The following is an 18,998-nucleotide window of genomic DNA, read 5'->3' on the forward strand; positions in this document are numbered from 1 at the left end:
TGAATTCAAAGTACCTATTACTTTTAATTTGTCAACATAGTAAAAGTTGTACATACGTTCAATGTGGCAAGGAAATATGAACAATCCAACAAAGCAGCCGATACAAAGAAACGCAGGAGAGGACTACTCTCGGGATGCAGCTACAACGGCAGCTGTCACAAGAGTCTGCCCCCCAGGGAAGACTAAGGTTTGCCCAGCTACAAATGACAATAACAAAGGCATCTGCAAAGGGCACAGGGAAGGTGAGCTTCCTGTGCTCTTAGGAGGCTGGCAGAGATTTCTTTAAAAATAAAAACAGCAACCAAGGGAAGGGAGAGGGGCCGATAAACGGCATTCACGCTGCCACTGTTTTTACATATCTAACACCACTCACAATACTACGGCACAAGAGGAATATAAAGACTAAGAGTAGATCTCAAGGGAAACTGAAGCACTCCTATTAGTTGGTGCCCCCTACCTGCTCGCTTGAAGACTAGAAAAGAGCAAAACCAAAGAATCCCAGCGGGATTCGTTCACGCAGCAAAGGGCCAAAACCTAGACACGCTTTCCTGGGGTTTCTTGAAGGTCAGAAAGGGCCCCTCCAGGAACAACCGCTAGGCTTGTTATATTCGGGTGGGAGAGGAGAAGAACGAAGACGGGGAAATTCTCCAGTCCTTCGGCACTCGCTTGGCCGTGCCAGTATTAGGCAAGCCGATTCTGCAGGGCCAACGGTCTATGCAGCGCTGCCCCAGCCCGAAATCCAGAGAACGCCCACTGCACTCAAGGGTTCCACTGGGTTTACTTGCCAGGCAAAAGGAGTGCTGTATCGAGAGGAGAGCTGCTTAAGTGCAGTACGTAATCTGGAATAGATTACAGTAGATTCAGAACAACGAATCAAGGGGGGAGGGGGGGCAGGAAGGAAAAACTCAACACAGTGGCATCAGAATCTGCATGATTGGACAGTGGGCATGGACAGCCATGTGAGATGAAAAGGGCACTCGATTCCCCCAAATGCATTTTTCAATGGGAAAACTGAACTGGTCCAGCAGAACTTGACGCTGCTCTCGACCAGTTCAAAGATACACTACCTAGAAGGGAAGCGTTCCGCCCGGCTGCTACAGAACAGGGTCATTCAGGACTGCTGGCACAGGGATGGTTGCCTGGAGCAGGTTGGCCGCTATCCTGTTCCCACCCACGCAGGAAGAGAAGCTCTGCCCCATACCTTTTGGGTGTCAAGAGATGGGGGTGGGTGGGGGGCAAATCCCGAGACCCAAATAAAAACCAACCAGAAAGAGCTAGGAGAGTTTCTTTAGATTTTTTTTTTTAACTAAAAGTGTGGTGAGGACTGTTTCCAGCCAGATTCCCCATCTTGATAGTCACATAAACTGAGGCAAAAGGGCTGCCTTGAGCCTACTGAACAGTTCATGAGTTCAGATTGTCGACAGCTCAGTAGAGGGTCTCGGCGTTGCTGCTCCGGGGTCGCTTGATCTTCTCAATGTTCTTTAGGATCATGTCGTGGAGAGTCACCTGGCGGGAGAGGAGACAGGGGTTGGTTTCTTCTTGGCTCAGGGAGGATCTGGCTTGCAAACGATTTTTTTGCACACACACACACCCCCCAGGCAAAAAAGGGGCAGAGCTCGCTATTGCCTAGACAAGTGATGCCACCCCACATACTCCAGGAAGAAGGGGCCCATCTACCCTAAGAGGCCTCGGCAATTACCGTATTTTTCACTCTATAAGACGCACCTGACCATAAGATGCACCTAGTTTTTAGAGGAGGAAAACAAGAAAAGCCAGCAAGAGCCACAGACACGCTCGCTCGGCGTAGCTCTTTAAAGATAGAGAGGCTCTGCTCAGCTGTTTCTTGACTGTAATTCAAGTAAAGGGAATGTTTGCGAGCAGCGGGCAGGCTGTTCACTGAGAGAGGGGAGGAAGAGGACTGAGAGGAAAAAAATGTGGCATTAGCAATGCTTTGGATGGAAACGAAGATGGTATTTTACATGAAGATAGCGAAGAAAGTGATGTCAGTGATTATGAGCAAATGAGCTTCATAAATTCTGACTCTAGCAGTGATGAGTTCTTGGGGTTCACAGAAGACTAGAAGAGTACTCAAATTGAAGTCTCTCTTCATTTGTTAATGACAGTGATGATGGTTCTTAATGCCATTGTTGACTGCTGTTCACTTTACATGGTTGTAAAATTATTCTGATATACCGGTTGTTTATTAAATACAGTAGTTTATACAACATTTGATTCAGAATATTTTTTTCTTGTTTTCCTCCTCTAAAAACTAGGTGTGTCCTATGGAGTGAAAAATACGGTATTTATCTACTTGCACTTTGATGTGCTTTTGAACTGCTAGGTTGGCAGGAGCAGGGACCGAGCAACAGAAGCTCACCCCGTCATGGGGATTTGAACTGCCGACCTTCTGATCGGCAAGTTCTAGGCTCTGTGGTTTAACCCACAGCGCCACCTGCGTCCCATCTAGTCTAAGAGGCCTCGGCAATTAATGACTGGTTGAGAGACCAGCCCTCTACAAAACTGGCCCCTGCCCCCCACCCTCAAGCACCTTAATAGGGCTTGTGCACAGGGAGGTGTTATGAATCGTCTTCAAGACTGGACTTACATATTGATTTCTGAGCTCCGAAATGATGAGTCGCAGGCTGATGTATTCCTTCTCATCCATCTCAGTCACCGTGCGACGGTAATCCTCCTACAGAGACAGTTATTTAGCCAGAATTGCTTTGCACTAAGTGGGCTTGCTGTCTCATTCCATCTCCCAGCCGAGAGTCACCTGCAAAGCTGCCATTTTCTCGGGGTCTTCTCAGTCACTACCATCAGTATACCTAGACTCCAACCCCAACCCAAAAGGATGTTGACAATCAAGAACTGGTCGGAAGAGACAACAGGCCTATGCAAAACCCACAGAAACAGAAGCAGAGACCGACGTGCTCTAGAATTTAATTCGAAGCAGACCCTCATGACAACAATATTCCAGTCAGGAAGCCTTTTAGCCACTTCTCTAATGCTATTATTAAAAGTTCGTAACGTGAAACTCAGCTATCACCTTAATACTTGCACTTACCACATGGGGATATTTAGCTATTTTAGAAACCAGCTTTGCCCGTGTGATGTAGTATCTGAAATGGAAGCAAGAGAGTTGGTTCAGCAGTTGGCAAGGGGGTGCCCAAACAGCATACACTAGAGAGGGACAGACCCCTCTGGAACAAAAGCCGGCCTCTGAAGGCACTCTGCACGAAGCCGTGAAAAGGCACCCACCTAGAGATCTGGTCCAAATATGAAGCTGCTTCACTCTCCACAGTTCGGAGCTCCGCCACAGTCTCTTCCTGCAAAGGCAGGAGGAGCAAACAAAGAAACATTTGAGAGAATTTTCAGGTGCACTCATACCTGGACGTATCCAACCAATATCTTAACAGGTCATGTTGATGAGTCTCTGCCATGAACTGGAGGCCTGAGCCCCAGCAAGGCAGAAAGAGCCACCCAATCAGCCTTGGCCAAAATGCAGTGTTAGAAACTCAGATATATATACTCAAACGACTCCCTAAACCAAGGTTACAGTCACCAAAACGGAAATGTCTAGTTCAGGGGTTAGCAAACTTTTCCAGCAGGGGGCCGGTCCACTGTCCCTCAGACCTTGTGGGGGGCCGGACTATATTTTGAAAAGAAAAAAAAAATGAACGAATTCCTATGCCCCACAAATAACCCAGAGATGCATTTTTAATACAGTGGTACCTTGGGTTACATACGCTTCAGGTTACAGACTCCGCTAACCCAGAAATAGTACCTCGGGTTAAGAACTGTGCTTCAGGATGAGAACAGAAATCGTGCTCCGACGGCAGCTGGAGGCCCCATTAGCTAAAGTGGTGCTTCAGGTTAAGAATAGTTTCAGGTTAAGAAGGGACCTCTGGAACGAATTAAGTTCTTAACCTGAGGTACCACGGTAAAAGGACACATTCTACTCATGTAAAAACACGCTGATTCCTGTACCGTCCGTGGGCCGGATTTAGAAGGCGATTGGGCCAGATCCGGCCCCCGAGCCTTAGTTTGCCTACCCGTGGTCTAGTTGCCATTTTGGGGTAAGATGGCTCTAAAGTCTTATTTTTCAAATGGTGGTCTGACTGTGACTGCTAAACGTATGGCTAGTTCAGATGACAACCTTGAGCTAGGTTAAGGATGCTGAGAATTTAAGAGAAGAAAAGTGGCTTGATGCAGAGGCAGTCCAAATATATATTGCCCTTTTCTCACCGCTTTTTCTTAATGGTGACTGCTCCTGCTCAGAAAAAGCATTTTGGTTCCTGAAATTCTGATTGTGCTCGCCACCCCAGAAAGGGACAGTTCCTCAGGATTCTGCCCCCCGCCCCCCAACTGCTGACCTACCTGAATAGAAACGCCAAAGTTGTTGCCGTCCTCTATCCTGGGAATCAGCAGCTGCACCCACATTTTGACCTGCAGGGCAGAATGTGTCATATTAAAGAGGTGCCACTGCTTTGCTGTATACTTTGAAAACAGCTGGCAGACTGTTTTACATGCAGCATCTGTGTCAGGCAGTTCAGGCTGAGACAAACAGAGGGATTTGCTGCAGAACAATTAAAACTCCAAAACCAAACCAAAGGATTTGAAATCTAGTCTCCTGCATTCAAAGCCAACACTGGCCCATTTTCACCAAGATGGTAAACCCAAACCTAGGGGCACCTCTTCAGACCACAGAAGGGGGTGTTGTCACATGACTGAACGCTCCTCCATACAAACGAAACATTCCCATGCACAGAAAACCAACAGATCACAGAGACAGAGAGAGTTCTAAGCTAACTTTCTCCCCGATATGCTAGATTTCCATGGCCAAGAAGGCTGTGGCTAAATTGCTGAGTGGAACACCTCAATGTGTACATATTACACCTGGGCTAATGGAACTGCACTGGCTCCATTTGTCTAACAGACCACGTCCAAAATCTTGTTACAGTGGTGCCTCGCAAGACGAAAAGAATCTGTTCCGCGAGTCTCTTCGTCTTGCGGTTTTTTCGTCTTGTGAAGCAAGCCCATTAGCAGATTAGCGGATTAGCGCTATTAGCGGCTTAGGGGCTTAGCAGATCAGCTGATAAGCGGCTTAGCGGATCAGCTGATAAGCGGCTTAGCGGATCAGCTGTTAAGCGGCTTAGCGGATCAGCTGATAAGCGGCTTAGCGGATCAGCTGTTAAGCGGCTTAGCGGATCAGCTGATAAGCGGCTTAGCGGATCAGCTGATAAGCGGCTTAGAAAAAGGGGGGGCGGAGGAAAAAAACCCCGCAGGAACTCACAAGACATTTTCGTCTTGCGAAGCAAGCCCATAGGAAATTCGTTTTGCGAAGCACCTCCAAAACGGAAAACCCTTTCATCTAGCGGGTTTTCCGTCTTGCGAGGCATTTGTCTTGTGGGGCACCACTGTACCAACATATAGAACCGCTAAACAACTTAGGACCAGGTTACCTGAAAGACAGCCTGCCCCTGCATAGACCTGTAAGATCACCTAGCTCTAGGGGGGAATTTGAAGTGGCATCACATTCTGCAGACTATCTCAGGACAGCAACCTGAAAAAGGGCACTTTCTGCCATTTCCCCTGCACGGTGGAATGCACTTCCTTTTATCATATGTAAAGCATGGTCTATGAATTGATTCAGACGTCTTAGAATCATAAAGCAGAAGAGTTGGAAGGGATCCTGAGGATCATCTAGGCTAACCCCCAGCAAGGCTGTGCCATATGAAGATCGAACCTGCAACCTTCGCGTTATCAGCCCCAATCTCTAATCAACTGAGCTATCCAGGCCACGCAAAGATATATCTTTCTGCATGGTCTTTCCTTGATGCATAAGATCTTACCCTGTTATTTCTGCTTTTCATTTGTTATAATGCTGTTCACTGTTTTTACAGTGTTTTTGAATACTATTTAGGTTTTTTTTAAAGAAAGAAAAAAGTGGTCTATGAAATGCTTTTAAATCATAAAATAAAAATAAATGCTGGTATGAAGAAGAAGAGTATGGACTTGTTATCCCGCCTTTCACTCCCCTTAAGGAGTCTCAAAGCGGCTAACAATTTCCTTTCCCTTCCTCCCCCACAACAAACACTCTGTGAGGTGAGTAAAGCTGAGAGACTTCAGAGAAGTGTGACTAGCCCAAGGTCACCCAGCAGCTGCATGTGGAGGAGCAGAGACGCGAACCCGGTTCACCAGATTACGAGTCCAACGCTCTTAACCACTACACCACACTGGGGGGAATTAGAGAAGGATTCAGTCACACAAGGCACCAGTTTGTCATCTGAAGTCTAGGCACCTCAGCAAGAACTAAGCAAACTTCATAAAGGTTTGCCACAGTAACATGCAAGCAGAGGCTGGATCTGTGACCCCACATCCTTGCTGATATGCACAATTGACCACCTCATTCTCTCTGAGGAGCTAACTGAAAAAAAGCATGTTTGATTTTATCCCTTCTGTTCAGAGCACCACCACAGGAAACTGATCTGTAAAGCGTCCGAGCCCAAAGAGGAAGGAAAAGGCAGCCCAGCACTCACCGTGTTGCATTTCTCAATGAGCAGCCGGATCTCGGGTTTCACCTTCTCAATGATGTCCACCAGCTGCTGGTTGCTCTTCAGCATCCCATTAGGCATGACAAAGACTTTGGTACCTGGTGCCACGAGAAAAGATTTGCCACTTATTCCATGGAGTGTGAGCATGGGTGCGCATGCATGTGATTGCCGCTCAGCAGGTCAGGAAGGGCCATAAGCGCAGTGGTAGAGCAACAGCTTTGCAAGCAGAAGTTCCCAGGTTGAACCCCTGGCCTCTCCAGGTAGGGCTGGGAGAGATGCCTGTCTGAAACCCTGGAGAGCTGCTGCCAGTCAGTGTAGGCCATATTGAGCCAGATGGACCAATGGTCTGGCTCAGTGTAAGGCAGCTTCCTATGTTCCGGGATACCTGTGGGGTTTTATGCAGGCAGAGTGTTACCCACTCTGGATCAGTCTATTCCTACTTCTAAGCAACCGTTTTAAATACCGTATTTTTTGCTCTATAAGACGCACTTTTCCCCTCCTAAAAAGTACAGTGGTGCCTCACAAGACGAAAATAATTCGTTCCATGAGTCACTTCGTCTTGCGATTTTTTCGTCTTGCGGAGCGCGGATTCCCCGGGTATTAACAGTTTTACGAAAAAGAAAGCAAACCCGCAAGACGTTTTCGTCTTGCGAAGCAAGCCCATAGGGGAATTCGTCTTGCGAAGCACCTTGAAAAACTGAAAACCCTTTCGTCTAGCGAGTTTTTCGTCTTGCGAGGCGTTCGTCTTGCAAGGCACCACTGTAAGGGGAAATGTGTGTGCGTCTTATGGAGCGAATGCAGGCTCCACGGCTTCTATAGGAAAGTGTGCCTCAGTTTTGGAATGCTTTGGTTTTGGAATAGACTTCCGGAATGGGTTAATTTTAAGAACCAAAGGTACCACTGTAATATTCAAACAACATAAGGATCCAGCCATCCTGCAGTAAAGTAGCGAAAAGCTGGAGTATTTCAAGGGATCATTTCAAATTCCTAGGAGTCAACTGTGTACTGAGCAGCTGCATCTTGGACAAATTTATGGCCAAGGTTCAGGCCACAATTACATCAATGAATTAATACTTCAATTCCTTGGCACCAATATGAAAGTTTAAGGTTTCTGGATTTTCCCAACCCCATACGCTCAGAGTGTTCACTTAATCGGACAAGTTTCGTAAGACAAACACAAGCTCCCAAATAGCATTGACAGCAATCAGATGCCATGAATTTAGCAGCAGAAGTTTAGGAACTCACCCTGGAAGGTCTCATCACAGTCTTCCAGCTTTCTCTTCTTCATATTGGGCTAAAAAAAACAAAGAGGACATTATTATTATTTTTTTACAGAAAGCAAGCAAATATGTACAAAATTATTTACAGGGGGGGAATTGTATTGTATCAAATCATATACAAAGTAAAATCTAAAGAAGCGTGTTTATCCAAATAACTAAAACTATAGGAAAAGAGAAATAGGTAGAGGAAATTACAAAAGGAGAGTATGGAAAAGGAAAGGACCCAAAGAAGGCAAAGAGGAAGAGAAAATAATAGGTGTATTTGGTGTAAGTATATACCATTTGCATCCTTAACTAATTAAATAAGAGTTTAATTGAACATGTAAGAATCACGTTCATGACTTGCCACCTCAGTCAAACAAGCGAAAATGAAACACAAGTCCCTACATTGTCTTGAAATTCCAATGATTTATAAATAAAACTTCGACTTTTGAGAAATTTGCCAGCTGCATGACTTTCTTTGATTGTTCTATAGGAGGTTAACTCATGCCATAAGGGTAGGAAATTCTATTCTGCATACACAGAATATGGAGAGGAAGACAGGGGTGCCGACACAAGCAACTACCGTATTTTTCGCTCTATAACACGCACCAGACCATAACACGCACGTAGTTTTTAGAGGAGGAAAACAAGAAAAAAAAATATTCTAAACGAAATAGTGGATGTATGATTTTTGTGGTTCATGCTGTGGCCACAGACATGTGATCTGACAGTAAGTTTGGAGTAGCCCAATGCAAAAATCCTGAGGATCCATGTGGATCCATGCTTTGTAACCACAGAGGAGGGAAGGAAGGGGAACCATGGATCCTCTGCTCACGACTGCAGCAGATCCCCCCCGCCACCCGCAGGCATTCGCTCCATAACACGCACAGACATTTCCCCTTACTTTCTAGGAGGAAAAAAGTGAGTGTTATGGTGCAAAAAATACGGTATCTCTCTGTCCAGACCTTGTCAGTAAATGTGAGCATTATGCAGTTTTGATCAACATCTCAAATATTAAACCCAGGTAAAGTGAAGCGCCTTACCCCATCCAGTCCATCATGACTGTTTGTGAGCAGGATTGGGTCTGGAACAGGAAGGTTCATATCTGAGTGGATTTGGGTGAGATCGTGAATGTTCAGAATAGGATCCTAGGAAAGGACAATAGCCGAAGCATAATGTTAAATTGCTTAACACATTCCCAAACAGAACCAACCAAACTTGAATCCAACACCAAACCCGTATTCTGTGAACCGCCCTGAGACCCCCTAGGTATAGGGCCGAAAATAATAATAATAATAATAATAATAATAATAATAATAATAATAATAAAGTCAGCTATAGTCAGAAGCTACTCACTGGACAAGAAAAACCAGGTGAGAGGCAATGGGCTTGCAACTCTTACCTTAAGGAACACATCGAGTTCTAAAAGCTTCTTTGGGAAAAAACTTGCCACCAGATCCTCAGCCTAAAGGACAAAGAAAAGCCAGCTGTGATGCATCAATTAATACTGAGATTATCTGCAAATGGGCAGATCAGAAATTAACCCCAAATGAACCCTCTGTGTGAACCAGTAGAACCACTTCCAAAGGCAAAAGCTATGAGCCTTGGATACTGCAGAGGCCAGAACAGAGCTACAGACAAGCTCTCTAACTGACTAGCTGAAGTTCTCTTAAGAGTCATCAAAGGGGTTCCAGCAACAAAAACATCCAGACCCTTAAGCATTAAGGGCAGGTGGCGGGAAGGAATTGCGACACTTACTTCGCCTGTGATCCGCTCCCTGAAAGAGTCTACCTGCAGGAGGGAAAAGAAGCAGTTTAGAACAGAGTCCAAACTGGGTAAAACAGAGTGACCCAAGCATACACAGAGCTGTGTTCTGTACAGTAGCACAATATTCTCATAGAATCAAAGAACTGTAGAGCTGGAAATGATGTCCGAGGGTCATCTAGTCCAAACCCTTGCAATGCAGGCTTATGCAGGTAGCCCTATGGGGATCAAACCCACTGTGGGCCTCAGGGGTCCAGAATTTGCTTAGAATCAACAACCCAGGGCACAAAAAGTTATGTGCCACCGGAAAGCATTTTTCTGAAATCATTTAGCCGTGTTCCAAGTTTTTTTTTACAGACCCCGCTGATTCTGGCTAACAACCGCAGAGGGATTACGGGGTTGGAAAAATCTTTACTTCCTGGCCATCTAGAAGTTTGGTGCTGCCACTAGAGAATCCACAATCTCTTTTCCTATCCTGCACCAACCCATTCTTTAGCTCCTTTTTCAAACTCAGCACAGTATTGCTGCTAACAGCTAAGCTGGCTAAGGCCAGAGCGACAAGTTCCCAAGCGGGTGTTTTTGGCCCATCTGCATATAAACAGATGAAGCTGGTCATACTAAGTCAGAGCATTGGTCCTTGTCACAGCTAGATGGCGTGCCTGGATTTGTTTGAACGGGATATGCCTATGCCTTCGGTCTTTCCCTCTTTCAGCATGCCATGCCTCACATGCAGCCCCCCCAAGACTATCCACAAGAGAACATAGCCTTGCCATCTCCAGCCAGTGGCTAAAATTACCTGCCTTCTCCATCCTTCCTTGTTTTTATCTGAGTTGTACATACGCAGCACCTACAGAATATGTCTCATGCCTGAACAACTGACATAGCTAATTCTTGCAAAGATGGCTCCATTAAGCTATGCCAGTACTGAAGCTCTCTTCTACACATATTCCTCTGGTGCCGATAAATCGTCCATCATTGAAGCCCACCCTGCGGTAATGGTTTCTTAACATTTGACACTGCGATATATCATGATTGGTCCGTGAGCTATGTAAAAAATTGTGACGTGGGGAAAACTGTGAGGCTTTCTTCTCTCATGTTTCCTGCCACCCCTGTTGCTCTGTACAGGTGTAACGATATGTTAAAATCAAGTAAAAATGTGTCAGTTCTGCAACCTTAAGTAGTGGCAGTTGCCAGGACATTACCCTACATTGTTTCATCCTTATTTCAAACATCGTGATATATCGGTATGCAGCGGTACCTCGGTTCTTGAACATAATCTGTTCCGGAAGACAGTTCGAGTTCCAAAACATTCGAAAACCGAGGCGCGGTCTGCAAACCGAGGTGTGGCAGCCGTTGAACTTCCGAGCATAGCTGTCAACTTCCCCCTTTTTTAAAGGGAAATTCCCTTATTCCGAATAGGATTCCTCGCAAGAAAAGGGAAAAGTTGACAGCTATGCTTCCGAGGCGTGTTCGAAAATGGAAGCATTTACTTCCGGGTTTTAGAAGTTCCAAGTTCTGAAATGTTCGTCAACGGAGACATTTGAGAACTGAGGTACTACTGTATTGTGATGTTTAGCTGGTGATATATCACAATGTTGAAAACCAGACAAAGCTCAGCCCTACCTCTGTTCAACCATTAGATCTGCTGATGTGTCAGTATAAGAAGTTACTGAGATGAGGTGGGCCATCTCCTATGTTCCCTTCAAAACAGCCTCCAAATTATAGCAGTCTACTGTACTTTTTTATGCTAGCATATGGGTCAGTCAACATTATTTTTCCTCCACACACATGCTTTCCTTGGATCTAGGCCTCCCCTATGGCACACCAAATATGATTTAAAAGCAACCACCACCACTGCCTCAAAGTGGTCCTTCTGCCCACTGGATAGATTCAGCCTCAAGGCTGTAGCACAGTTTTGTTTTTTCTCCAAAGAATATAAATCCCTTTTACTAAGAAGAGCACATAATGCATCACAAGAAGCAATACTTTGCCTCCTACATGTGGGTTGCAAAGTCATATATTTGCATAGCAAGGCTTGCATCATATTTCCACCTGGTCTGTTACTTAGACAGAAAGCAGCCCTCGCTCTCGGGATTACTTGGAGCCACCAATTTTGCAGCACTCACTGTTCCCCATCACGTGTCTTTCTTCTGTGGACAAGTTAAGAACGTGTTTTTACTCAAGGCGGCTTTGGGGCAAGTTAGGCATCCTGTTTTAACACTGTACTGGGTGTAAAGATTTTACTGCTGACTCTTGCTAGTTTCACGATTACTTTGATGTTTTACCGTTCTATGGTTGAAGATCTTTGTATTTGGGTTTTTATGATAATGAGAAATTAAAAAAATCTGTGAAACGGATAGATTATTTGCTAGAAGGAGATGAATGGGGCAAGAGTTGCTCCCCCTTTCTCCCTCCTCACAATTCTAAAACCCTCCTACAGTGGTACCTCGGGTTAAGTACTTAATTTGTGCCAGAGGTCCGTTCTTAACCTGAAACTGTTCTTAACCTGAAGCACCACTTTAGCTAATGGGGCCTCCTGCTGCGGCCGCGCTGCCGGAGCACCATTTCTGTTCTCATCCGGAAGCAAAGTTCTTAACCTGAAGCACTATTTCTGGGTTAGCGGAGTCTGTAACCTGAAGCGTATGTAACCTGAAGCGTATGTAACCCGAGGTACTACTGTACTAATGACCTCTCAGGAGTCTGCTTAAACAGGACAACTCTTCCCCTCATACTTGTCACTCTTCATCCTCTTTAGGAAAAGGATTTGAGGCTCCTTCCTCTGAAACAGCTCAAGGGATGTGGCAACCATACTTTCCTCTGCTGATGCAAATATTCCCTGGCAGCAGAGGGAAGTGTGCCACCCTTGGCTCAGGTAGGCTGGGATGGTAGTAGCAGCCAGCAGAAATCCCCCAACTACTTTTGTGCAAGAATATAAGGTCTAGCAGAGATGTTCCTACTCTACCACACTCTTTTTTGCCCATGACTTGTTAGTGATAACAGAGATCAAGTGAAGACTAGGGGAGAAACAGTTTTGCTTCTTCATTTTCTACTGTTTCATCTCCTGCTTTTTAAAAATAATACACAACACTATCTTGATTTCAAATATTAAGAGTATACCGGGGGGTGGGAGGGCGGGGGGCAAAGGGACTAAAGAGGGTCCAGGGAAAGACAGATTTCCCATCCCTGCCCCCTCGCATGGATGGCTTTTTACTTCAATCCAATGTAGGAGATCAGAGCATGATGATCACTTGCAGGATCAGAAATCAAAACAGACACACCTCCAAATACTCAGTACAGGTGCCCTCTTCCTGGAAAGCACTGTTTTCAATAGCCAGCTGCCATCCTTGAGGCCACCAGAAGAAGAGGGGGCAGCACTCTTGATACCTCTCCCCCCAAAAAAGGATGCTTGGCCGCAGCTTTGCCTCAGCACCATCCTGCTCTAACTACCAACTGCCATCACTGATGACAGAGGGGGAGGAAGCAGCAGTTACTCCATTATGTTTAGACGCAGCTCCATGATCTGTTGAATTAAAAGCTGTTGAGCTTTATAATTAAGAACTAGTGCAAGAGTTTGCTTTTTTACCTTCACCCTCCCAATCTTGTGTTGTGTTTAAGTTGAAAGCCGGCAGGCAAGGGCTGTTTCCCCCCCTGATCTTTGCAAGTTACTCTGGAAGATTTATTGTCAGCTGAAGACCAAGGTATAAATGCATTAAATAAAATAAGCAGTAAACAATTTAACAGCTATCTAGGTGAATGGGCAAACTCATTTTTAAAATGGGAAGCTCTCCCAAACACAAAGAAGCAAAAAAGGACCACACAAGATCCAGACCTATTATAAGAAAGTCTGCACTTTAAACTAGAAGAAATTTTGTGCAAAAAAGTCCATTACCGCAACAGAAAATTGACAGGTGAATAGTAATACATATATAAAATGCAACGGAGCCTGCACTATTTCCTACATGCTACCAGTCTGAAACTTAACTTTAAGGCTGGGTAAAAGAGAAAATAGAGAAAATTGACAGGCTCTCGATTCAGGACAAGAAATGGCTCTTAATTTTTTTTTAAAAAAAATATTTTCTTTTAAAAAACTGTTAAAAATAGCTGGGGTTCAAATGAAATCTAAGTGGAACATAACCATTAAAAATGCCCATGAAACTGGATCTAGTAAGCTCTATCAAACTAATCTGAGCTAAAGCCTGATTTTCTATTATTATACATGAAAAACATTATAAATATTGCACAATAAGTCATGCACTGTATATATATTTGTATATATTATTGTTCAAATGTTGAATAAGCATGCTGTCAAGTGGCACGGCCATCTAATTTCTATCTATTCTGACGGGCTGCTACATGCCAACTCACAGTTCTGAGTACAGTACTGAGCTTCCAAAACATAGCCTTGCTTATCATTCCTTAACTTCACACAGAACTCCTTAATTTGGCAATTACTCTTCTAGGCTGATAAAATCTAGCCAGGGCAAAAGTCATATTGGGTGAATGATCGGAGGTGTATAGCACGTTCCTGGACGATATAATAAATTTAGATGCAAACAGGTGTGCTTTACCAGCCAGAATGCATTGCTTGTTTGTAAAATATACGAGCTACTATAAACTTGGAAGTTTGACTTAAATGGAGACTTTTTCCTCAAATCACTTTGATCTGAATAAACCCATCCTCTGCAGGGCAGGTAAAAAACAGTAACGTCCAAGCAGTCTAAAGAAGCCGCCATTGCAGGATGCAGCAATGGCAGGTGCCCTTGGCCTGTCAGTCAAGCAGAGAGCATCCCCTGTGGCCAGAGGCAGTGTCATTCCAATGACAAGCAGCTTGGGCACAAAAGACGCACCATCGGTAGAACACGACTCTAATATTAATACAGTGGTACCTCGGGTTACAGACGCTTCAGGTTACATACGCTTCAGGTAACAGACTCCGCTAACCCAGAAATAGTAACTCGGGTTAAGAACTTTGCTTCAGGATAAGAACAGAAATGGTGCTCCGGCGGTGCGGCAGCAGCGGGAGATCCATTAGTTAAAGTGGTGCTTCAGGTTAAGAACAGTTTCAGGTTAAGAACGGACCTCCGAAACAAATTAAGTATGTAACCAGAGGTACCACTGTAATAATAATTTGATAACATCATCAATCTTTATTACGGTTCAGAGACCCAACAAGTAATAATAATTTATTTATACCCGTCCATCTGCCTGGGTTTCCCCAACCACTCTTAATCCCAAGGTCGTGGGTTCAAAGGCCATGTTGGGCAAAATATCCCTGCATTGCAGGGGGGCTGGCCTAGATGACCCCCCCCCCCGGTCCCTTAAAGGTAAAGGGACCCCTGACCATTAGGTCCAGTCGTGGCTGACTCTGGGGTTGCGGCGCTCATCTCGCTTTACTGGCCAAAGGAGTCGGCGTACAGCTTCCGGGTCATGTGGCCAGCATGACTAAGCCGCTTCTGGCGAACCAGAGCAGCGCACGGAAACGCCGTTTACCTTCCCGCCGGAGCGGTACCTATTTATCTACTTGCACTTTGATGTGTTTTGGAACTGCTAGGTTGGCAGGAGCTGGGACTGAGGAACGGGAGCTCACCCCGTCGCGGGGACTCGAACTGCCGACCTTCTGACCGGCAACCCCCGAGTCCCCCCGGGATCCCTTGCAACCGTGCAATAGGACTCCGTGTGATCATGCCAACTTCCCAAGAGGCAGGGGATACACTCCGGAAATCTTCAGGCTAAGGGTTCCTACCGCCTCCCTCGTTCAATGGCGAGGTGGTGAGCCAGGCCCGTTGTGTCTGGGCTAAGCGGGGTCTGGCGGGCCCGGGACAGACCCCCCCCCCGTCCCCCGGGCGCTGGGCCAGCAGGGCCTCAGCCCTCCATGGCAACCGGCCCGCTCGCCCCGTCAGCGGAGAGGAGCCGCGGCTGAAGCGCCCCGGGGAAAACCCCTCCCTCCTCCTTCCGGAGGCCGGCGCTCTGCACATGCTCCGGGGCACGCCCGCCCCGCGAAGCAGCCTCGCCGCTCTCGCCTCCTTCCCGCCCCTCTCAGGCCCCGCTTCCCTCAGTACCTTGATCTTAACTTCCGGATCCACCTTGAGCAGGGAGGCCATGGCAGGGCGGGGGAACCGCTATCCCTCTAGCCGGGTCCGTCTCGTTTTCGTTCCGCGAACGCGCCGCCGCCGCCACCCGAGCAAACCACCACCGGCTTCTTGGCCGCGGCCGGAAATGACGGCATAACGCCTCGCCGACGCCGCTTAGCCAACCGCCGCGCGCGCCTCCTGCGTCCCACGTGATTCCTCCCCCCCCCCCCGCAACACGCCGCTCGTGTCTTTTGTCTTCCGCTCTCCCGCCTCATCCGGGGCAATTGGCGCACGAGCTGGACAAGCAGCTTCCGGGCGGCCTGACGGGAGTTACTAAGAAACGGGAATGAGCGCGCAAGTGAAACTGATCCCGCGACAAATGGTTCCGGCGTGATTAAAAGCTAATAATAATAAGAAGAAGTAATATTTTAATATATATATTAAAATATTACTTATTATTATTAATATTATACTAAATATATATTATACTATTATATATATTATACTAAATAATATATTAAAATTTATTATTATTATTATTATTATTATTTCTACCCCACCCATCTAGCTGGGTTTCTCCAGCCACTCTGGGCAGCTTTCAACCGAACATTAAAAACAGAATAAAACTTCCCTAAACAGGGCTGCCTTAAGATGTCTTCTAAAAGTCAGATTATTTCCTTGACATCTGATGGGAGGGCGTTCCACAGGGCGGGCGCCACTACCAAGAAGGCCCTCTGCCTGATTCCCTGTAATGAATGCAGTAAAAAATAATACAGTATATATTTTTTAAAAATGCGTCCACCTGATTTTTTGTTGTTTAGTCGTGTCCGACTCTTCGTGACCCCATGGACCAGAGCACGCCAGGCACTCCTGTCTTCCACTGCCTCCCACAGTTTGGTCAAACTCATGCTGGTAGCTTCGAGAACACTGTCCAGCCATCTTGTCCTCTGTCATCCCCTTCTCCTTGTGCCCTCAGTCTTTCCCAACATCAGGGTCTTTTCCAGGGAGTCTTCTCTTCCCATGAGGTGGCCAAAGGATTGGAGCCTCAGCTTCAGGATCTGTCCTTCCATTGAGCACTCAGGGCTGATTTCGTGAAGAATGGAGAGGTTTGATCTTCTTGCAGTCCATGGGACTCTCCAGAGTCTCCTCCAGCACCATAATTCAAAAGCATCAATTCTTCGGCGATCAGCCTTCTTTATGGTCCAGCTCTCACTTCCATACATTACTACTGGGAAAACCATAGCTTTGACTATACGGACCTTTGTTGCCAAGGTGATGTCTCCTACAAATGCAGAGTTGGTCGAGACCCCGAGGGTCATATAGTCCAGCCCACCATCCCAATGCAGGAATTCAGCTAGAGCATCCATGAATGATGGCCGCCTAACCTTTGCTTAAAAACCTCCAATGAAAGAGAGTCCACCACCTCTTGTGGGAGTCTTCCACTGTTTAACTGCTCTTACTGCCAGAAAGTTCTTCCTGATGTTTAGTCGGAATCTCCCTTCTTGGAGCTTGAAGCCCTTGGTTCGAGTCCTGCCCTCCAGAGGAGGAGAAAACGAGCTTCCTCCATCCTCCATGGGACAGCCCTTGAGATATTTGGAGAGCGCTATCCCATCTCCTCTCAGTCTCCTCTTATTAAGGATAAACATACCCAGCTCCTTCAATTGTTCCTCCTAAGGCTGGGTTTCCAGACCCTTGAGCATCTCGTTCGCCCTCTGCACATGTTCTCCTGTGCACTTGTACTGGCTTGGTTAGGAAACCCAAATGGCCACCGGCAAAAAGTGTGGGTGGTTACCGTAATTTCCACCACAGCGTTTTGTATTGATACATGATCAGCTACCCTGGTTGCTAAATGTAACCACAGCTTGCATTCAGTGATCTTAAAATATATTTCCCCCGAGTTGGGACATTAGATGGGCATCGTAATGGAAAGGCATACAATCTATTTTATTTACTTATTTCATAAATATTGCACACCGCTTGATTGTAAAAATTTAAAAAAAAATCCTCAAACTGGTTTATAAAAAGATAAAAACAGCAAAACGGAGAAAAAATTACTGCCCTGCTTTAAAACATACAAAAGTTAAAAGCGTATGAATAAGGGGTTTGTGGCCAAAATCACAAATTTGACTGCAAAATCCCACATAAACCCCCAAGGGGACACACACACACACACACACACACACACACACACACACTGCCAGGATGAAATCATTAGAAAAAGAGAGAAAGGGGCTGTTTACTTATTTACTTGGAGCATGTTTTCTGTGAATTTGATGCTGTATTTCCCCAATAAAGACTGAAAAGATTACACTTGTGGCCTTTATTAAAGAGTGATTTGCCAGTCTCACAGTTCAATCCTGTGCTTGTTTACTTGGAAGTAAGCCCATTATAGTATAAGGTAGCTCAACCTCCCATGATATCTAATGACCACAAAATTATTATTAATTAAATTTACATTCCACCTTTCATCACAGGGTAGTTTACAGTATAAAAACAAAATACATAACACAGCCACCACCTCCTAGAGCTATGAAGTTCATAAAAGCGCCAATCATGTTTGCTATGAACCAGAACAGGTAAATATTTTTAATGACAGCTAGAGGAAGACTGAACCCCTCTTCCTTAAATGCAGCTTCAGAAGTGGACATCTCTAGCCAGTTTTTTGAAATCTGCCCATCATGGTTGGTCAATTAGGTCCCAGAGCCTTCTATTTTACCATAAGATTATTATCAGATTATTATTAAAATTATCAAATTAAGATTATCAGATTAAGATTATCAGATTATTATTATCATCATCATATTATCTGAAGGCAGCCCTGTTTAGGGAAGTTTTTAATGTTTAATGCTGTACTGTTTTTTTAATGTTCGGTTGGGAGGCGCCCAGAGTGGCTGGGGCAACCCAGCCAGATGGGCGGGGTTTAAATAATAAATTATTATTATTCTATTATCATTTGCATTATTCGCTATTGCTTCACAGCCTTAAAACATGGGAAGAGCAACAGTGTCCCACAGTGCAGGGTTGTGGCAAGACAACAGGGTTGTGGCAAGACAACATTCTTTCTCAGCAACACCCCCCCCCAAAAAAAATTTGCAATTATTATTATTCCCTATTAAATTAGTATACCGCCCTTCCTCCTAAATCCACAACGTAAATATGCGTGGGGTGGAAGAAGCGGGTATTAACTAGCGGGCCGCGTTTGGCCTTCTGGACCAAACTTTGCGCATGGCGCGCAAGTCACCCTGCAGTGCATCGCGGGCTGCAAGCGCAACCAGCGCGCGCGCGCGAGGCGCCCGGGCCCCGGGGTTGCCGTGGAGACGACGGAGGGGGGCGGCGCTTGCGGTTTT

General features: G+C 45.7%; 1 protein-coding gene across 1 annotated transcript; it reads right to left on the reverse strand.

Moving 5' to 3' along the window:
* On the reverse strand, positions 1 to 15,860 carry PSME3 (proteasome activator subunit 3). Its single transcript, XM_081838243.1, has 11 exons — positions 15,640 to 15,860; positions 9,575 to 9,607; positions 9,219 to 9,281; positions 8,860 to 8,964; positions 7,800 to 7,848; positions 6,540 to 6,652; positions 4,378 to 4,446; positions 3,259 to 3,326; positions 3,065 to 3,119; positions 2,606 to 2,692; positions 1 to 1,506 (listed from the first exon to the last, which is right to left on the reverse strand). The coding sequence occupies exons 1-11, from the start codon at positions 15,679 to 15,681 to the stop codon at positions 1,426 to 1,428; spliced, it is 765 nt and encodes a 254-aa protein (XP_081694369.1). The 5' UTR covers positions 15,682 to 15,860; the 3' UTR covers positions 1 to 1,425.
* Between the last annotated feature and the right edge of the window lie 3,138 nt (positions 15,861 to 18,998).

This window comes from Podarcis erhardii (assembly GCF_964252035.2).
Source record: "Podarcis erhardii genome assembly, chromosome: 13".
NCBI lineage: Eukaryota > Metazoa > Chordata > Lepidosauria > Squamata > Lacertidae > Podarcis > Podarcis erhardii.

Coding starts and splice junctions, on each gene's coding strand:
- PSME3 (XM_081838243.1), bottom strand. CDS start 15,681: ATGGCCTCCCTGCTCAAGGTGGATCCGGAAGTTAAGATCAAG. Junction 8,965..9,218: donor AACTCGATGTGTTCCTTAAG/GTAAGAGTTGCA, acceptor GTCCTTTCCTAG/GATCCTATTCTGAACATTCA. Junction 6,653..7,799: donor CTGTGATGAGACCTTCCAGG/GTGAGTTCCTAA, acceptor TCGTGGCACCAG/GTACCAAAGTCTTTGTCATG.